This window comes from Daphnia pulicaria, chromosome 6 (genome assembly GCF_021234035.1).
Source record: "Daphnia pulicaria isolate SC F1-1A chromosome 6, SC_F0-13Bv2, whole genome shotgun sequence".
NCBI lineage: Eukaryota > Metazoa > Arthropoda > Branchiopoda > Diplostraca > Daphniidae > Daphnia > Daphnia pulicaria.
The window spans coordinates 13,317,059-13,338,497 of NC_060918.1; the positions used below are offsets into that span (position 1 = coordinate 13,317,059).

Genomic DNA, 21,439 nt, shown 5'->3' on the forward strand with positions numbered 1-21,439 from the left:
TAAGGTCTTACAAGGAAAAAGGAAAATGATGTGATGATTACATATAAACATGTCAGCATTGAAAACTGGCAATGTAGCATCTCTTACGAACGCACCACAATGGCGCGACTTGGTGCATTAACTGTGATTTTTGTTTGGGAAATGTCTTAAATAACTAACGTTATCGGGCATCGTGATCGTCGTTTACCCATAGTGGACATAACCATACCTGACCCGATTCAACTGTGCAAAACTGTCTACAAGAGAGCCCCTGGTAAGGAGAAATTTATGCTTATCTTGATCAAAGTCCTTGCAAGCCCTAGAGAATTTAAGAAACAATTGCATTTGCCTATGAAAAATCAGTTTGTTTACAAGTACCAGACAGTTAGTGTAGCCTTTGAAATTGCACAGTAGTCACACACAGATTAGCGACATTATGTAGCCTTCTTAGATACAGTGTGGGTGATGAACGTAGCCTCGGTCCGTGAGAAATCAGAAGTGGGTAGAGAATCAGCATCAGCTGTTTCCTACCCTTGCGAATTGGCGGGAATTTCGTAAGATTTTAAGTCTCAAGATTCACCATGTCGAGATTTGATAAAAATGAATCTTAAAAAATGTTAAAAAAATCGCGAAGTTTGTACGACGTACGTTTATTCGACCACACTCCTGTATTTCTGGTGTACGTGTCAATCAGTGTTATATAAAGTTGTTTTTTTAATGTTTCTGATTTGATCTAGATAAGTAATCGTTAAATTGAAACTTTCTTTTCTTCGGAATTTTATTATCTGTTATTTGTTTTATATTTATTTTAATTATCTGCTACATGTTGTGGATGTATAATGAAGCGTCAAACCTGATACTTTCCAAGGAGATCAAGTTTCGTCGTCGTCTTTCATTTGAGGGCAGCACTGTCAGGTCTGCCTTTATAGCAAATCGATATGAATTAAGATCGATACGTTTCGCTGTAAAAGAAATCGATAAGGAGTCTATTTGGTTTGTCGCCATCCTACGCCTTCGATCGTGAACTTTAAGACTATTGCCATTTTCCTGAACGTTTATAGCTTTTGCTACAAGCGAGCCTATTAAAGTGCCTCTGTTGTATGATAGTAAGCGATTTATTTTGTTTTCACATGCGAACTAAAAAATTTTTTACACTCTGTCATAATTGACTGAATTCCGGCGGACATTTTCACACGCATAATTTCACAATGTGCGAATCACTCGCGTATGCAATTCCTTCCAAATTGTCTTTTTGTGTTTAGGATTCCAATTGTTTTTAAAGCTACAAATTTCGTCAATGACAAGTTGGTTGCCCTTTCTCTATCCGCCCCATAATATTTTTCCATTCGCAACGTCTACTAATCAATCGACAGCTATTACATTACAATTTTTTTCCTGAATCTTCTACCTTAAACATCTTCCTGAGAATAATAGAATAAAAGGATCGACAGTTTTGATTCCACGTCTGGCAAATGTCGCACCCGTGCAGTGTAGTTAGTTTAACATGCAGTAACAAATGTTGATTTGATTTATTTGGCTCTTCCTGTACAGCCAATGACAATTTGTAACTGGAGTAATGTGCGCTTCATAGAAGCGACGTTTCTTAGGCAACATCTTCCTGTACAGAAAAGAAATCGCAGCAGTTTGGATTCGTTTGGATTCCGTTATCGAAAACTGATGATTTTCTGATTCAATTACTGCTGTCCCGCACACACGGGAAGAAATTCCATTTGTTGCCAATCGATACTAGTTTATATTTGATCAAGTGATGAGCATCAAAGGTCGGGTCATTTTGAAGATTAAAATTCGGAGAGGTGGTTGGAAAGGAAGTGGAAAAACCGAGAAAGTTAAAAGTTAAAAAAAAAAATAACTTCAACCCTGAAAGTATAGTCTTATGTCAAACAAACATGGTCGGCGTTGTTGGCTATCGGTTCTTATGGTTCGCGTTACCGTCAGGATGTGACATAGCGTATGCCAATGCCAGGTACTATGGCCTGTCAGGATATGGCTTCAGTCAACTCTTGGCTTTCGTTGAAGGTAGAACCTTTACTCATGTCGCGCATTTCATTTCTTTTATTTCTGTTTCACCATTTCCCGAGATATTGTTAAAACTCCTCAGTGAAAACAAAACGTTTGCGTGACTTAATCGTTCAGTTCCAAATTCAAGCATGTTTTCGTATGAAAGATAGTTTGTTTCGAGTGTATAAGGAGTTATGGATCAGAGGTAATGCGTTTAATCTTCTTCTTTTGTTTCAACGAACCAATTTCGAATCTCCCTTCTGTGGTACTCTCAAATCTCCGTTTTTTCTTGAAAGAATTTTTTAAATTTCGAATTGAAAAAAAAAAAAAAAAAAGAATAACATTACAGTAATTGTGCGAAAGAATCGGAAAGGACAGATTCAATATAGAAAGTCTAAACCCTTTACCTTAAAAAAATAGCCTTGCGTCTAACCATCGTAACGGGTTCTTGTGTTTTCAGAATTGAAGAAAATATTGCAGCTTGAATTTCTTATTCCAAAACAAATAAAGTATATTCGTTATAAATCCTTCTTTTTTTTCAGTCTATATATATATAATATACCGGTTCCCTTGAATAATTTTAGTTTTCCATGATGCGAACCGAACTGTGCGAACGCACGTAATCGCACTTTTCTTTGATTTTCCATACGTGTTGATTTTGTGCTCTTTCTGTCAGCAGAGATTGCAACACACGCAATCTCTGTTAGAAGTGGACCAAATAGGAAACGTCTTGTGTCGCGCTTCTCAATCAAATCCACAGGTTTTTGTCATAACCCGATTTTTTTTTTTTTCGTTTCGAGCGTTGTCTTGGGTTGAATTCGCATTGCAGCGCAAACTCGCATCGATTTCGATATTAATGTTGCTAGAGTGACGTTGCTGGTAATAGTCAATCAAAATGGTTGACTGGCATTACAAAGGCGGGGGAAACGCGCATTCAAATTTACGTCACTCGGTGAAACCATAGCAATCAAAGTTGTCGAAATCAGTGTTCTGGTTGGATTACGTTTCCCAATCAATTCCAATGCTTCCTCCACTTTAACTTGTATCTGCGTCAACTTAATTTTTGGATTTGACTTTACAGCGATGTGAGTGAGCAACAACTTAAATTTCAAAATCTTACTTTGGACACAGACTCTCCTCGTGGTACCTAAAATGGTCCGACATCAAATGCAAAAAAAAAAATCTTGATTTCTCTTTACCTTTTGCAAAGATCTACAAAAAATGAGGTTAAAAACCGTTAAAACAAGGTTTCAAACCCCCTAACGACGAAATGGCCGTTTGGTAGATGCGGGAGCTGCTGCATCGCCTCGACTTTTTCAGGCCGTCTGCTGCTTGACACTCCATTCGGTCATATTCTTAGAAAAGTGCCGCTTAGAAATCAATAGAGCAACTCAAAAGAGAGCCACGTCGTGCAATTGCCAAGACCTGCGAACTGCGAATCCCCGTGCCTGCAACACAAACTTCTATGCTGCCATTTTTAAAATTTGAAAATTGCTTGTTTGTTACTACAATAACCGTTGTTTGCGGTTAATTACTTTAAGCTTTTATAAGCTTTCATTAAGTGCTCTATATATATGGCTGCGCATAAGCTTGCTTTCAGTTAATATATTCCTGTTTACAAAAATCATTTGCGCCATTGCCGTAACATTCAGAATTTTTGACTATTCATTTCTGCGTTACCAGCGTAGGATGCCGTGATGTGATTCGAGAACCGACTTTCCAAGTTTATGTCCTTTGAAGTCGCTCTGATTGTTGATATTGATTTCGCAGACATGGGGCCCTTTTTTGTGAGTCGGTAGAGAAGGAAACACACCGCCTACGATTTATTCTTCTTATTACGTAGGTTGCGGCTTTACACGGAACAGAAAGCATTAAACTCGAAGGTAGCATATGGTTAGGTCCTGCGGTTTTTTATGGTGTAGGCTACTTTGTTCGGAGTGATATTATATTGTGTTATCATATCACTCACTATTATAGTGTAATCACACATGTCTGACAATCTGTGCGTGCGTCGTGAAGCTATAAAGGAGATGGTTTCATCACTTATTTGGTTAAAATTTGCATACGTGATCGTTATGTCGCAAATTTCATGCGCTGCGTGAGAGTTGCCTCGGTCTTTAGTGCTGAGCATTGCTAGCCAAGTGATATGACCTCATCTACTTGTATACATGGAATCGTTTTTGATCGCATCGGCACATATATTTATCTTAGACCCAACTGTAATGTATTTGGATACATTGATTGGACGACTGGTCTTCTATTGAGCGAAAACTCATCAGAAGTTTACCTGGAGCAACAACATCAGTCGCAACAGCATCAGCATCTGCTACCGCAGCCAACTCCGCCCACTGCACTTCCTACGACAATTGCACTACCTCGACCTCCCACACAATCACCTACTCATCTAAGACTTCAGCCTCAACAAGGACTTCCCATCACTTCCCCGCCACTGTCTTTGTCACTAACACCAATCGTCCAGCTAACCAACACGTCGACTCATTACACTCCTAGCTACACAATTGCTCCGACGACGGAAATTGTGATAAATAGTACGGCCTATACACATTAGACCCAACAACCCCACTCTAGACATAAATGTTTAGAATTATAATTTTGGTACTTTCAAATTGCTGGATAAAATGACAAATTAAAATAAGGAGTAAAAGGGAATATACAATAGTAATCAAGGAAATTTAACCTATAGAATATTGTAAAATTGATTATTTGTTCAAATTCCTGCTAGTTCGTTATACATGGAAAATGTCAATTTCCTTTCAAAACCATTGAATAAATTGTCTGAAAACATTTGCAGGGTCTGCGGGTAGTTATCAGTTGCAGCAGAATTTGAGTGCCGGTTCGAACTATCTATCCCCGTTTGGAGAATCATCTTACAATACTGATCAACGTGCGGTTAGCTACAACCATCGCTATCCGTTTGGCCAACAGTTTCAAAGTGCTGCGACAGTAGCACCGCCTGACCCCGTTGGCTGCTCTTCCTTGTTCCCTGTACCCATTCCAGGACCCAGTCGGCACCCTTCGTCGGATTCTTTCCCCGTCATGACAAGCCGCACCAAATCCAAAGGGAAGGATCGCCTCTCCAACAAAAGAGGAACTTCGGTTATGTCGTAAGTCCGTAATAATTGATATAATTTTAAGTGATCTTTATTGACTTGATTTCGTTTCAAGTGATGAGGGAGTAGTATGTAGAAGAGTCAATTTCGAATCTATATACTAGACAGGCTGAAAATCCCGTTTTCACCAAGTCACGTACGTTCTATTGACATAAGTGATCCAATCCTCTTTTTTTTATACGAGTTGCATGATGCACACAGTCATTTAATGTGATGGGTTCTATCGATCTCCTGAAAGGCCAAATAATACAGAAAGTTGTCTAAATCCCAATAGAATCTGGAATAGTCTAAAGAATCATGAGTGCACCTATAATGCCAAGTACTCTGAAACTCAAAAGGCGTACACGTATTACGCTCACTTGTTTAACAAATAAAAAGATTCGAACGCCCTCGTAGCTCTTTCCGTTTGTTACCTTGTGACATATCACCTACGGATCTAGACGGGGTATTACAAATGAATAACCTAATAAAATTATGATGGCTCATTTTAGTCATAATTCATTCAAAAACTGGCGTGGTACGTGTACACCTATAATGTCATGTCAACATAATCCTTAGTCGAGTTAGATTGATCAATTATTTTTCACTTTTAGTCTGACCTGTCAAACGTAAGATAACAAATAAAAACGTAATACCTATTTGTATGTTTTTTCGTGCTTTTTACAGTGAGCCAGCTGAAGACTTCGGTAGTCGTAGCTCGAAATTTCAGCGTTCACACTCGTCCTCGTTAGCTGATTACGATGATATTCAATCACATTTCTTAAGGTAGGTCGACTTAATGTTTCCTCTTGTTATTGAACGGAATGTGTCAGACTTGCTCCGGTATTTACACGATATTATCGATTCAAACAGAGATGTAAGTCGAGACGAAGATGAACCAGAAGATACGAGGATGATGACACCGTCTCCTACACCATCAGATGAGCCCCGAGGAAACAGAGGCGGTGGAAGGTAAACAACATTCCTTGGCATAATATTGTTTTACCTTGAACCAAACATGGAATTGTTTTTTGTTTTTTATTTATTGTTTCTTTTTTCACTGCCATTCGTATTCTAAACATTCCAATGTCGTAATGTCTGACGCTTGGCTGAATCAAGACTAGTCTGTACTAGTGGCCTCAAGTTAATCAGCCATCTTTTCAGTATAGCTTTATGCCTCTGATTGGAAATGTTTGCATTCATTCTGTGCCATTCGTGAACGGGGATTTTTGTGGGTGGATTATCCCTCTTATCTAGGTTACCACACCTCACATGGACTTGATGATTTATTCTGATATTCATTTTGATTTTGTTTAACTTTTCTTAATGGGAAAACTAACCATACAATTAAAATTGTTTTTTTTTCTTTGTGTTACGTAAAACGTTGTTGTTGGTCTACAATTCACAGTTTTCCGCAAGTGGGTTTCATTTCAATCGATAATTTGTAATTGGCTTAAGAAGACCTGGCAGTGCAATTGTTCAAACTCATATAAAGAGAAGTTACGACGTAGGGTGCACAAGAATTCCTCAGTCCGTATGACGTCAACGTCTGGCGTTTCAATTTGGTCTTTTCCGCGTTACTTTCATCACGTAACCGCTGAACGAGCGCCAAAGGGGAAAAGGAAGGGAAACCGAAGCCCGTTTAGTGCTTAGGCGTGGTCTAGATTGCAATTTTTAAAATAATCACAATAACTGTTGACTTTTCCTGTACTGACGACGACGACGACGACAATGGCAGCTTTGATTGCAACCAAATAGGGATTGTCGAATGTTGATGGATATCGTCGAATTGATGTGACGGCTCATTATTTGTAACTAATTTTATATTCGTACAGCAATCAAATCCTTTGACCTTGAAGAGACATTTTGTTTCAACTCAATTTCGCATTCTGGTTTCTTTGTTATGTAAACAACAACCCTGAAACTGGAGCACATAAATTTAAGCTACTTAATATTCAACATTGACTTAGTTAAGCTGTAATTAAAGTTAAATAATACATTCAAACTAGTGATTTGTTTGATGGCGATTTAATGCAAATCATTTATATTTTAGGCAGAATCACAGTGAAATTGAAAAACGACGAAGAGATAAGATGAACACATACATTACCGAGCTGTCTCGAGTGGTGCCAATGTGTATAACAGTGAGTTTGCCTTTTCTGAATTAGAGACTATTTTATCAAAGTTGAAAATGTGAAAATCTTCATAATTCATATTTCCTTAGATGTCGCATAAACTCGACAAGCTGACCGTACTCCGCATGGCTGTTCAACATCTTAAGGTAGGCTTATATTAATCCTTCTGGATCCGAATAATTTAGTAATATTACTGAAGTTTATTCGTACTTTGGTTCCTTCAATAAAATGTAGACTGGTCGGAATGGGTAACTTGGCATTTAAAACCTATGAACAATTTATTAGTTTATTCAACGTTGAAAATTCTTTTGATATCGATTTCACAATCCTAGTTAACTATTTTGATTTTGAAATGAGCTCTACTCAAACTCCGCAAAATGGGAAGGTGGTCCTTTATGTTTCCTTGTAACGCGCTAGGAGGAAACAATTCAAGCCAATTAAAGTGGGGATGTCTAAAAATAATTTAATTAAAAAAAAACGTTATAAAAGTTGAATACAAATATTTGTTTTCCTATATGCGTGTAAGCAAGCTTGCGTAAGCAATAAAAATAACATCGCCGTTCAGCGAAGAACAAATAACAATTTTCGAAATTTCAAGTTACCGTTTTGTTTAAAGGAATCTTTTAAAACTTGACATTTTCTTTTTCTCCTTTCTTTCATTGATTTTTTAAGACTATTCGAGGTGCCATCCATTCCTACACAGAGGGGGACTACAAGCCCTCGTTTCTTTCTGACGAAGAACTCAAGCGTCTCATCTTGCAGGTAAAGTATTTCTTCGCTCTTATTATATATTAACGAATTAGACGCCATTCTGATAAGAAATAGTGTCCAATTTAGATATAAGTTGGCAATTTCTAGTATGTTGTAGATTTCTTTGTACTCTTCACTAAATAAAATAAGGACTGCTAATGCGCAGGTCCTTCTATAGCTACTTATTTCATGAATATCAAAACCGTAAGTGGCGTTGTTTGTTCGTTGAATATTTCACCCCTTAATTGTTCGATGCCCTAATAATGGTTGAGCTCTATAAAGTTAAAAAAAAAAACGTTTGTCACAATCTCACATAAAAGGAGTAGAATTTTATCTGTTTGGGTAAAAGCGGGTGAAAGTTTCTAATAAGTTCTTGGAAAATTACATTACATGTTAGACATGCGTTAGATTCTGAATACTTCCACATTTATTTGATTTTATGTCTTCAATCGTCGCATGCACTATTTTTCCGCCTTTCTTTCTGAAATTTTTTTTTCAACAGAAAAGCAGATTTCATATGGCAGATTTTCTATTTCTCTTCACACCAAATAACTAGTCTATCCAAATTTAATTCAAAACAACGGAAAACAAAGTTCCGTGCTTCCGTCCCATCTCGTTGTAACTTTCGCAACAATTAGAAACTTGAGACGTTGCATTTGATCTGTACGATTGTTCTGGAAATTTGATTGAAAATTAACACCAGTTAGAAAAAAAACTATAAATTCCTATAATTTTCCCCGTAGTCTGCTGATGGTTTTTTATTCGTCGTGGGCTGCGATCGAGGAAGGATGTTGTACGTCTCCGAGTCAGTGTCTCAAGTGCTCAATTATTCTCAGGTAAAAAACAAAACAAAAAACAAAGAGTTGGCTATGCAATTTGAAGTAGACTACTTTAAATTTTAAAGCTTCAAATACATTTATACCATTTTTAATATTTAAGCGGTTTTGCGCTTACAATTCTTTTTGGTTGACAAGTAATTGTGGAAATCTATAGACATTTTTAAAAGTAGACTTTGTCAGAATGAAAAGCACCAACACTTTTAAAAATGACAAAAAATTGTTTTTGTTGTAATATTTTAACGAAATTTTTGACTCAACGCCAAACAGTTGACAAAGTGAAAGCATCACTTCAAAATCTTGTTTTGCCGACTGCATTAACATCTACTACCCCACTTTAGTAACTTGCCATTTTTCTTCGGAAAAATACATTCTCTGGTAAAATTGATTCAGCATAAATTGATATTCTATATTTGAATTTACCACACTAAATTCTTATGTAGCGCAATCATCACTCATCCCGTTGACATTCAATTTTGATTTTTTCAGAACTGTTCCCCTGTTGTTTTAAAGGGTTGCGTTTTTATTGGGAAAATAACTAATTTCCTGACCTCTTTTGCTTTGGGCCGTGGTTTCTTTTATTTCCTTTTCTTTTGCCCTTTTAACCAAAAATCGTTGAACAAAATAGAAGGTCGGACTCATTATCCTTAACCACCTTACCAGACTTATTAAATTTTTTTCAAGCTTTCAAATTCCAAAAACGAAAGTAGAATACATTTCGTAATTCAGTTTTTAATTTACCTGCAGATGTAGTTGTTTTATTTTACTTCATTTTTATTTTTTTTAAATAAATGTTTCCAGGGTGATTTACTAGGCCAAAGCTGGTTTGACATTTTACATCCTAAAGACGTCGCTAAAGTGAAAGAACAGTTATCGTCGTCTGATCTCAGTCCTCGCGAGCGGCTAATTGACGCCAAAAGTAAACACCGATTTCAAATCAAATGCAAATTAATGATTAACATTTGAGCGGAATTTTTTCATATCCTGGCACATTACGACACTGTATAATTTTTTTACAGCTATGTTGCCCGTGAAAACTGACGTTCCTCAAGGTCTGTCTAGACTCTGCCCAGGAGCTCGCCGCTCATTCTTTTGCCGCATGAAATGTCGAGCCGTCCAACCAGCTAAAGACTCGTCAGACGCGTGTGGCATGTCATCATCTAAGCATAGAAAAACGCAAAATATTAGCAAAGGTAGGCCGGGAACATTTTTAATCAATTTTTTATTCTTCGATTCTTTTTGTAATTGGTTATCCACTTGCAGCAGTTAGAGTGCTGTTGGCACATACTAAATAGAATTTTTCTAATAAAGCTTTTTTTTGTAAGGGTTAATTAATTTTTCATTACTTACTTTACATTTTCATAATAAAGCATAGAAATGGTGTGGTTTTTCCATTTGCTACCCACACCATTTACTGGTGTAATGGGTAATGGTGTGCGTAGTATGCTTGATAGAATAAGTTAATATCGATCAATACTTTTTTATTTTGTGATTTTCTGTAGAAAAAAAGTTTACTGTGGTGCACTGTACTGGCTACTTGAAATCTTGGGCACCCGCAAAAATCGGAGTTCACGATCAAGATGCCGAAGGGGATGTGGACGCTTGCAACCTTTCATGTTTGGTATGACATCTCACACGCTTTCGTTCTAATTAAAATAGCCATTTTATATGTTTTAACAGGTAGCAGTTGGTCGGGTTCAACCGTCAAATTTACAAAATTACAAACCGAGGGGAACTCCTGGCAAAGAAAGTTTAGTTAATGACTCGTCACTTCGGCCCCGCTCTTTAAATTTTGAATTCATATCACGTCATACGATTGACGGAAAGTTCGTTTTTGTAGATCAACGGTAACTTTATTATTATTATTTTAAAATCTATTATCTGCTACATTGCGCTTTTTACTTTGGTGGGTTTAGTGCTACCCTGTTGCTCGGACTCTTGCCACAGGAGTTACTAGGCACAAGTATGTACGAATATTATCATGTTGATGACATTGTGGCCCTAACGGAAGTTCACAAGTCTGCTCTTCAGACAACTGAAACCGTTACAACTGCGGTATACTACATTTCAGCAACTCTTTTTCTCTTATAAAATCGTTACACACGATCTTCCACTAGGTTTACCGATTCCGTGTCAAAGAAGGCACCTTTGTCCGGCTCCAGAGTCGCTGGAAATCCTTCAGAAATCCTTGGACTAAGGATATCGAATTCCTTGTGGCCAAAAACTCCTACATAGAGTACGTTTCTAGTTGCAATTAAAAAATACTGAAATGATTGACGTAGTTTTTAACAATAATTATTACTTGTTACCTATAGGGCTGAATGCTCAGATGTCGCAAACTCCTGCATGGATTCGTCGTCTGTGAATTTTTCCAACAGTGATATGTTTTATCAAGGTATACTACATTTCTCGTTCGTGAATAAATTTAGTTATTTGAGTTGAGACATTTTAATGAAAGAAATGGCTTTCTAAATCTCATTTTGATATTGGTACAGGTTCAGGAACAGGCAGTAACCAAACAACATCAACTAGAGTTCGATTGTTTAGCATGGAAGTGGAAGCTAGTAAAATTGGACAGGTGACGTTCAATGTCATCATTCTTCGAAGACTAGGCATAAATATTTGGATTTTTATTGCAGACTGTGGCTGATGAAGTTCTCGACTTCCATCGCTCAAGATCACGTTCTTCGGCGTCGGCCATTTCTTCTTCTGCTGTCCGTTCGCCAGGATCGATTATTTCTTGCTCAGCTACTGCGTCCCCGTTTTCCAACGTTGGCAGTCCACTGGACTCGGAACCCAACTACCTAGTGACGGGAGTTCTTCCGTCTTCATTTTCCAATGAGGTATGTGTCATACTATTTCACTATTTCCTAATCAAATCTAGTCGTCTATTAAATTGCGAACGAAATTATGACGATGTGTTTTGTAGGATATGCGTCGTAATCCAATTTCAGTGGTTGGAAATACTCCTAGTGTTCAATCGACGACATCAACTACGATGAACACGTCAACTAATTCGGAATCAGTAGCGGCCATCCTCTCCGTGCAAGTGAATAGCAACGGCAGCGGAAGCAATAGCAGCGGAAGTAACAGCGGAATGCGCGGCAACGAAAACAACCATCACAATCGCAACAACAACCACAACCACGTCAAAGTCAGGAACAACGCTCAGCTATTACACATCCTGAACGAAGCCGGTTTACACGCCGACGAGGACATGATGGAAGTGATTGGCGGTCTAATGATGGACCAGTCGCAAAGCTCCTCCCGTGAAAATAGCAGCCCCGGTGATGGTAACGACGAAGCAGCTATGGCGGTTGTGATGAGCCTCTTGGAAGCAGATGCCGGACTCGGCGGACCTGTTGATTTTTCCGGCCTACCTTGGCCATTGCCTTAAGATTTTGGGTACACGATCCTTAGGATTTTGGTGATCACTCGTCTGTTATGTGAATCATAAAACACCTGAAGAACGACGTCAGCTATTAGTAGGTAGAGTTCACGGTTTGGGTGTAAATTTACGAATCCAAAGTCTCAAATGAAAAAGAAAACTTTGTTTTTATTTTGTTTGTTTTTTAAATCAGCGTTGATTCGTTGTTAAGTGTGCATTTTAAAAAAATCATATGTGATCTATTGAAACCAGGTGTAGCTATATACGTTTTGCACCCCCAAATCAACAACAAAACAAAAAACGCAAATTATGTGTCCGGAAAATGTAATGGATGTACCTGATCCCTAAAAATACGATTTTACTCGATTGAAATCTTATTCCCAGTTCACTGTTTCCCGTGAAATCTGTTCAAATATAGAAAGAAGAGGCTCTAAGATAACAAATATATATACATATATATATATACATTTCTAGTTTTTTTTTTTTTGTTCTTTATTAGTTAAATAAGGAACGCAATTGAGAACTATGAGAATTATAATTCAGTATCACGCGACATAGTACAATCCCAATTTTGCTCTTTAAAGTTAATGTGTTGATAAAAGTCGATACGATGATACCATGTTAAATCGTCCATTATAAACGGAATTGTGAAGCTACTTTCATTGTCATACCTTATACATGAAATAATCAAATGCATAACTCGTATAATCATCAGTATACCGTGTGTATGCGTTTCGTTATATGCTATTTACCGCAGGTTGCACAGGTACCAATGTTATACATAGTAAAATTAAAACATGATTATTCTTAATGAAAACAAGTCGAAAGAGAGACAGAGAGACTGAAAGAGCAAGGAATTTTGTAACCCACATGTTAAGTACGTCAGGCTAAATTAAATACTCTGTTTTATTATTTGTGCGCTCAGTGCATATGCAAACTTCATAAGCAAAAGCACTGCTTGGGCCTGGGATTTGAAAATATGCTTTTCAATTTGCGTGTTATATGTGTTGAATATTTGAATAAAGAGCTTTTTGAAAGCGAAACAAAGAGTTCCAAAGTCAGCTGGTTTCTCCAGTCCATGGCAAGTTAAATGAAAAAATAAGGTAAAATGTTATCCTTTCTTTCTTAAATTGCTTGTTTTCCCAATTAAAAATAGTCTTCTGAGTTTTAATTGCACCGGAATTAAGTTTTATTCTTTTTAATCTTCTAACAGGCTTTCAGAAACGACAAATTTCCCCTGCAGTTTTCTCGAAAAAAGATTCAATATTGGGATACCAACCGATTAAGCTAACGGTGCTATTTTCACTCGGCGCATTTGTTCAATTCGCAGTAACTCTCGCTAGACTATAACTCCTTGATTGACGCAATCAATGTTTGACCTTAAGTAACAAAGAGATGTCGGCAAAGCTGAAACCTTACATTCATGACCGCACCCCAATAGACTGGGAAATGGCACTTTACTACAGCAGGTGACGAAATAACAAGTAAAACATATCTTGTGATTTGCGGCACCCGTATCTTCTCATTCAAAAAGAGTTACAGCCTTCCCAGAGAGGAAACAGGTGAAAAACACAAAGATAATTCACTGCGAAAAGGGGCAAAAAATGGGGATGCAAATGAAGTAACAGCAAGAATTAAAGCTAAAGAGGGGGGGGGGGGGATGGATTCTAACCTGCAAGTGAACTCCATTTGTTTAATACCTTATCTATCCGAAGGCCCAACAAAGGACCGTGATGACCGGTGGTGCCCCGAAACTCCTGGCTGCTCCATCCTCATGACAAATGAGGGCATAATCTAATCAAATGAATTGAAATCCCAATCAATAAACCAGCACACAAAGTATAGAAAATATTCACAGAATCGAAACCTCTCTTAACTCGTAATTAGTAAATATGTGATCGTGGCATGAAAATGGTTCTACTAACACTCTAACAGACAGACAGATTAATCATCAAATGGTTTCTGTTGCCCGCATCGTTAACCAAAGACATTGTTAGCCTCACCTTGTTTTAAAACTTGACCCCTGAGGGTAACAAACATACAAAATTTTTTCAATGTAGATATTGCTATGTCTATAACCCTGCCATGATTGTTAAAACCAAATAAAAAACCGTAACGATAACAATAATAGGGGCTCATTTCATCAGAGAATGAGCCTTAAATAGAAAATGGTTGAAATATAACTACATCTTGTTCGTGTCATAAGACAAGTATCCTTGTGAACGGAAAATGTTTCACTGCTTTTTAAAACTTCACGCAGTTCCCCAAAAATAAGAAGAGCATGGGCAGGGCCCCGGGGGAAAGTTCAAATCCCATACTAGGGAAGTTGATCAAAACATATTGTGCTCTGTGAAACTAGGGGAAAAAAGCACTTCACTCTTCGTTTACGGATTATAGATGGGACTGGAGCTAAAATTCGATTCGTCATGAGTCTTAAAATAAAAGGGCAGCTGGAAACTTTTTTTCATCAACAGGCTGATTCTAAATGCCTCCCCTTTTAAATGAGCAGAACATTTACAAAGTAAGTCTCATTCGAGCATAGCTATTAAGCCATATCACCTTCACGAACCCGAAAATGTCTTAAATTAAAAAATCAATCACGCAATCAAGAGAGGAAGTCAATAACAGAAGGCAAATATTAAATGATTTTCAGCGTTTTTAATTATAACGAACAAACCCTATCCTATTCATGGTTGAGCGACAGTTACATGAAAATGTAAGTAAACGTTGACTCATCTAACCTGATCATTCCGATTGAGATGGCAAAGATCCGGTTATACGACGTCGGTGTAGTTGTAACTTGCATTCTATTTTAACTTCAAGCTTGTCTACCTAAACAAATCAAAATAAAAGATTTGAGTAAAGTCGACACAGAAATGAGATTACATAAAAATGATAGCCAAGATGCTCTTTTACGATAGCAAAGATGCAGTTTGAATTGAATTGTTAAGCATCGAAAAGAATTTCTGGGCATTTATCTCACTGTTGAATCACAAATGCGCTGTTTACCATATTAGAGCGCAAGTGCATTGCTCGTGTACTGGTAGACATGCGTCTATAGTGCCGCACATCCATGCCTTACTTGAATATGACGAAGGAGCTTTCGACATCTTTTCTGATTTCTCACGAAGACAATTTCTTCCCGAATGTTAGTTTTTCGTCAAAGATGCGATTTGCAATGAATCAGCATTCGCGCCGATGCCGTTGGTGATCCGAAGATTCCAGAGTCTGATTCAAAGAGAAATAAGGAATTTCGTTAAAATATTCAGAAAATTATTTTTACTTAAACACACAATCACAACTTCCTATCTAGACTGGGGACTTCTTCTTAAGTTCTTATTTAAGACAAACATTCTGTCTGGCAGGCACTGAATGTTTGAGTTCACTTCATTAAGTGAATTTGTTCTACAATGTTACTAGATTCACGAGTAGAGGTAACTTCAACAGTCACTTTAAACTCTTAGATTTGCTACTGTTGAATTGGAGCCAAGTGGTGTGGTGATTTCGACATTGTAAAAACACAGAAAACAAACTCTTTTTGTAGCACTCATTTTCTTTTAGCAAGGGAAATTGAAAAATGCAATGCAGCGAAACAATCCTCACTTACCTCACTTGTGGCACCAATGTGATCTGGGCACATGGGCTGTTGGTCACCACCGGTCACCACGTTAGAGGGTAACATGGAAGCCCGTGGGTAACGCACAATCGGGAATCAACTGCAAACATTTACGTGAACGGACTCATTTGCAAAATACTCACTACAATCAAACATCTCAATGATTGAAACTTAGCAACACTCAACAGTTTAGTTTACCGATCCGCTGATAACCAACTAACCATCTTATGTCCTGTGGCATGTCTCACTTGCCTGTTGCCGCCTTAACAACTTTTACATTGCGGAGTGCAGACGAACTTCCGTGACCGTGACGGATCGTGAGAACTAGCTAGTGCAGTGTTGCCCTTTTATGAAGCTCAGTGAGTAAAAATAGTTTTGATTGATTTCGCACTGATGGCTCAACTACAGAAAATAATCGAAAATTTAAAAAATTTGAGGAATTGTTAGATAACGGTAAACACGAAAATGAAATGACTGTTGCGGCTTGCGGGTTACGAATGACATTAGTAGCCTAGTAGGCCTACAGAGGCTCGTTGGATTATTGTTGTTAGCGAGTCAGATATTGTTATTGGCAAGTTATTAAACGTCACATCCTATTTTGATTGTTAGTTTGTTTCAAGAAATTTTAGCGCTTCGGGTACTTTGCTAACACAGGTAACTGTCAATTTCGTTATGTCCATTTGTTCCCGCTAGATGGCAGAAATATTGTTTTTCTGGATAAAAATAACATTTTTTGATGGCGCATAATAACGTGCGTGCGTGACATAAAAATACTTCAAGGTAACTCACGAAATTATTCGCCATCTACTGAGGGAATAAGCAATGTAAAAATATAAAATAGAAATATTATTAAAAATTTTGGCTTAAAATTCAACATTTTATATTTCTACTTAAGATTCAAAAATTGGCTTGAGATTCAAAATAACCCCAGGGGTGGGATTTTTTATTCAAAATTTTAGCTAAGATTTAAAGATAGGGTAATTCAAATCAGTACCATAATCCCTGTATGATAATTTGGGGTAAATCAAGAGTGAATCATTGATATGTAAGCGGTAATATGGTAGCCTAGAATTCCGAGGAAAGTAACTATCAAGAAAGATTAAAGTTCTTCTTTATTCCTAATTCCCGGTTATTGCGTGCCATCCGGTTCCGTGAACACGTTTCTAATCGTCTGTTCACCTTTTCCTATTCGTCGGAACCCACTTTATCTTGTGTGGCACATGAACTTTTACAGCTGAGCATCGAAGAACATTTGGTGTTGAGGGAAAAAGGGCCTACCACTTCCGGTCCCTTGCTCTATCGGCGTTATTATTTCAAAGAAACGGGAGGATGCAATCAGGCGCCGGTTTGAATCCGACTTAAACATAACTGCCCTATTTTCCGTGTTTAACTTGAAGTCGATTAAAGTTTAAACATTTTTACGTCTATTTGTTGAGTAAATCGGATAAAACTTTATGTTTCGCTGTAAATTACTTAATAAAGTAACAAATAAAAATATTTGACATGTTCATTCCCCTGTAATTTTAAACCATTTAAATTTGTTATAAATAATTTGTTCTGTTTATGCGAGTCTATTGCGAGTTAAGAATTTGCATTTATTGATTATAAATATTTTATTACGAAACCGTCATCCACGAAATTTGAAATTAAACTTAAATGATTTCTAATCCGAGTTATTATCCCGTGAAATAAGACGAAAATAATTTCGGAATGCCTAAAATAATAGCGCAATCAGAATGGAGTCGATTCCTCCAACTGATTCGAAAAAGGAGATTTGACAAATTCCAATCGCTGCGCTCACCAACAGCCTAATCAATTAATGTTCTTTGTTTGAACTGGGCTTTCGCTTGCCCTTTCTTGCTGCTGATATATAAATAAATATATGCATATATTTACGTCGCATTTAGGGCTGTGCTATTTATACGACAGACGTTCCTATTTTGAGGAGGCAACAGGCTCATCAACACTGCGACGACTAGCGTCGTGCAAAGAAAAATGCGTGTAACCAAGGCGATATAGCTCCCATGGACCCCACCACCATCCACATGATTTTTATTTTTATTTTTCTGACGTTTCACTTTTTCCCTTCGCTTTATTTCATTTAAAAATCAAATGTACAATTTCTTTTAAAATATTGTCCTGGATTGTATGAAAATACCTATTCAACTAGAACGTCAAACTATTGGAAATTATCGATAGTGCCAGTGAATTTAAAATTGAGAAACCCGAAAATCAAAATCAAAAAATTGTTTAATTATTTTTGAATGGGAAAAATTGATTTACTATCGAATCAGCTCGTTGACACTCGATCCGATTCGCGGGCCTGTTGAAAAAGAATAATTCAGTCGAGTGTCACCCAACTCCGTCTATAAAGCGCGCTTGCGTAATACCGCTGAATTCACCATTTCGAAAAAAGAGGAAAAAAGCGATGAAATATTTATAATAGCATTGTTTACTAAAAAGATGGAAAGCGGGAGATGATGGCGGGTCAGCAGAATGCCAGATTCAACACACACATCTATGTATTCTATTGGTTCTGCTACGTGTAGCAGAATGGCACATCTATGTCATTCATCTGTGTCAGAAAGAAATCCACCAGAAATGCCTTGATGATGCTGGACATGGAGCTCATACTACTCGGAATTGACTGAAAGGTTAACAAAGCTGAATCAGCAGGTTAGCAATAATCACAGTAATCACTTTGGCGCCCGTCACGCAGCACACCCGGCACACCCGATAAGATGAGAGCGAACGCGGCGAACGTTTTTTTCAAAAAATATGCAAGAATTTGCTAATTCCGTTGAATTCGGATGTTTTGCCTTTTCGACTTGCGCGCGCATATTATTATTCCAACCAAGAATATTTTTCTCAACTTTTTCACGTCGACATTTTATAGAAATCACTTGGATTTGAATTTTCCATCGAAATTTCTAATAAAAATTCGCGATTGGAAATTTTTGTTTTAAATCGAAATAAAATAATTGGGTTTAAATAGAAACGCTCAATGTCGCCGCTACGCGCGCATCATTCATAAAAAAATAGTATTTGCGCAATAAACTGGCTTCGATTTCAACTACGAGGAATTTCGGGATTTTGATCAAATAATGTCACGTTCCATTTTCGCGTTTCAATTACAACTCAAACCCCCTTTCATGTCGAAGTCTAGAAAATGCAACTATTTTAATTGGATATATTTTTTTACCGTCTTGAAAAAAGTCGTCGTCGTCGTAGGATATTTAAGGGTCCGAATCAATCACGAGTGTAAACAAACGAGGCCAAATGATTGCCACACACGTACATTCTTATGGTCGTGGGGTATGTCTGTGTCTGTGTGTCTGTCAGTCTCTTGTGCTGCTGGCGTGTGCTGCTAGCTGGTTCGATTGTTGTCCACTGTGACGCCCGTCTCTCTCTCTTACGTCTCTGCCATTTGCTAAACGATAACAAAAAAAAAAAGAAAAAGAGGCCAGAGCGTGAAAATGGTCGGGCAATTTATTTATATCCCTCCCAAAAATACAAAAATACAAAAGTACAAAAAAATGTTGTGTTGGTACACGAAAGAAAATAGATGGCGACCGTGTTGCATTTTCAGCTGAGAGCAGAGAGTCTAGCGAGCTGGAGGCTATGCACACGCACACTGACACGGGCGCCATTTCGACCCACGAGCACTCCTCTTTTTCCTTCTTCTTCTTCTTCTTCTTCTTCTTCTTCTTCTTCTTCTTCTTCTTCTTCTTCTTCTTCTGGGTTGCAGCAGCGACCAACTCAATCCGCCCGTTGGAATATTTATTTATTTAAAGGAGAGAAGAGAGAAGAGGGAAAAAATAACATGGAACAAGAAGAAGAAGAAGAAAAAGAAGGAGAGAAACTCTGCATTGTGCACCTCCCCTCAAGGCAAAGCACTTTTTGGGCAGGTCCCTTTTTGATTCTTTTGGGTCTTGTCGCTCTTCCAGGGGACCAACCAAAAGTCTTTGATTCCCCCCCCCCCTTCTTCTTCTTCCATCCGTTTCCTCTCTTTAGCCTGTTGTTGTTGTTGTTGTACCACGATCGACATCTGTTGATTATGTGGGGTTGTACCTATATGGCTGGATGGTCGTCAAATATTTAAAATCAAAAGAAAAAGATTGGCCGTCGTGTCCAGTGTGTCCATCGACAGTGCTGCCCAGGAGCCTTCAACAGCCGTTAGCACCAGCACCCAGCAGCAGGAGCAGCAGCAGTCCGATAGCCATCGGCGTAGTATGTAGTAGTATAGTTGCGGTTGCGTTCTAATTCCTGTGTGACTTCATATGGTCGTTTTTTCAGCTGGACTGCCTAGTAGCTGGGCTGCTGGGCTGCTGGGCTGGCTGCTGGTATGATACCAAGTTGGCCTTTTAGGTTTCTGAATGTCCCGTCTTCTCTTTTGGGCTGCTGTGTTTACATCAACATCAGATTTTCTTTCTTGTATACAAGCGACGACGACCAAGAAGAAGAAGGGGGGGGGGGGGGGAAACAACTCGGACGACGGACAAAATGGCCGTCTCTCGCACACAGCACCAAACTCTTATAAATAGGCCCGTGTCTGGCTTTTTTTTTAGGGCTATAGAGACGCTTGAACTCGAGGTCAGTTAGATATGTGCGTTGTGTGTGCACTACACTAGACCCACCATAGTCTATAAGTAGAAGTTAACACATCCCCCCCCCCTTTTTTTAAAAAAAAAAATAAATATCTTTTTATTAAAAAAAAGGAAAAAAAGAAATTTTTTATTTTATTTTATTTTTGAAGAAAAGAAAAGAGAATGACACTCGGACCATAAGAGAAGTATCTTCTTTCAGGGGAACGTGGCAGGGGATCGTCGCCATTGCCCGTCCGTCCGTCCATCCGTCCGTCTCTCTTCTGTGTTGTTCCAGCAGCGATTTCAAAGCGAATAAGACACTTGCGAACGAGACAGCAACCCGTAGAGAAAATGGTCACTTTGATATTGTGTGCCAAAAAATTATATTTATAAGAAGAATGAAAGAAAAAAACCCCACGAAAAATAAATAAATTTCAGTTTTTTTTTTTCTTATAAAAATTCCACAACACACGAAGGACGTGTATAAAACTCTGAAGGTTAACTTGCCCATTTAATACTGTGCTGTTTACAGGATTGGCCCGGCACCTATTGTTGGATAGAATAAAAAAAATAAGCGCCAAATTTGAAATGGAAGGCGGAAGTCATCTGGCCATTGAAGAAAATTGATGTCTAATTTCGTGAAAAAATAAAAGCGCGCCTGGCCAAATCAAACAATACTATGCTGGCCACCACCACAATCCAGTCCATAGAGAAAGAGAGTGCCGGGCGACTACTTCTCTTACGCGCTGGGCGAGAGGGAACGTTTTGGGCTGGACGGGTGTTGGGTCATCGATTAAGATGGATGGGCATTTTTTGGTGTGCCAGGCGTGTGTGTGTGTGTGTGTGTGTGTGTGCACGGGGGGAAAACTGTTTTGACGTGCGTCACCCGATTGACTACACAACACACAACCAGCAGAGAAAAGAAGTCGGTTCGTGAATTTATTTTTTGTTATTTTTTATTTACCTGAAAATCTCGTTCACTTTTCCAAGTTTGGGAGCTGTTGGCACGTCTCTCGTATA

The 21,439-nt window shown here is 38.1% G+C and overlaps 1 protein-coding gene and 1 long non-coding RNA gene across 6 annotated transcripts; one reads left to right on the forward strand and one right to left on the reverse strand.

The window, feature by feature from the left end:
- Positions 1-105: 105 nt before the first annotated feature.
- Positions 106-12,680, forward strand: LOC124344503 (protein cycle-like). 2 transcript variants are annotated; one of them, XM_046798057.1, is made up of 19 exons: positions 1,995-2,203; positions 4,210-4,547; positions 4,811-5,123; positions 5,796-5,894; positions 5,982-6,080; positions 7,162-7,252; positions 7,333-7,389; positions 7,916-8,005; positions 8,737-8,829; positions 9,631-9,748; positions 9,849-10,022; positions 10,332-10,450; positions 10,510-10,676; positions 10,746-10,884; positions 10,947-11,065; positions 11,145-11,224; positions 11,325-11,407; positions 11,469-11,672; positions 11,759-12,680. In XM_046798057.1, the coding sequence occupies exons 1-19, from the start codon at positions 2,193-2,195 to the stop codon at positions 12,224-12,226; spliced, it is 2,862 nt and encodes a 953-aa protein (XP_046654013.1). In that variant the 5' UTR covers positions 1,995-2,192; the 3' UTR covers positions 12,227-12,680. The 2 variants fall into 2 exon arrangements, with proteins under 2 accessions (XP_046654014.1, XP_046654013.1); XM_046798058.1 differs by lacking the exons at positions 1,995-2,203; positions 4,210-4,547 and adding an exon at positions 106-253.
- A 240-nt stretch (positions 12,681-12,920) lies between these two features.
- Positions 12,921-19,517, reverse strand: LOC124344515. 4 transcript variants are annotated; one of them, XR_006919760.1, is made up of 5 exons: positions 19,036-19,517; positions 15,825-15,933; positions 15,300-15,445; positions 14,959-15,049; positions 12,921-14,011 (listed from the first exon to the last, which is right to left on the reverse strand). It is a non-coding gene; the product is annotated as an uncharacterized LOC124344515 (long non-coding RNA). The 4 variants fall into 4 exon arrangements; XR_006919759.1 differs by lacking the exon at positions 19,036-19,517 and adding an exon at positions 16,032-19,009; XR_006919758.1 differs by lacking the exon at positions 19,036-19,517 and having other exon boundaries at positions 15,227-15,445; positions 15,825-19,016.
- Between the last annotated feature and the right edge of the window lie 1,922 nt (positions 19,518-21,439).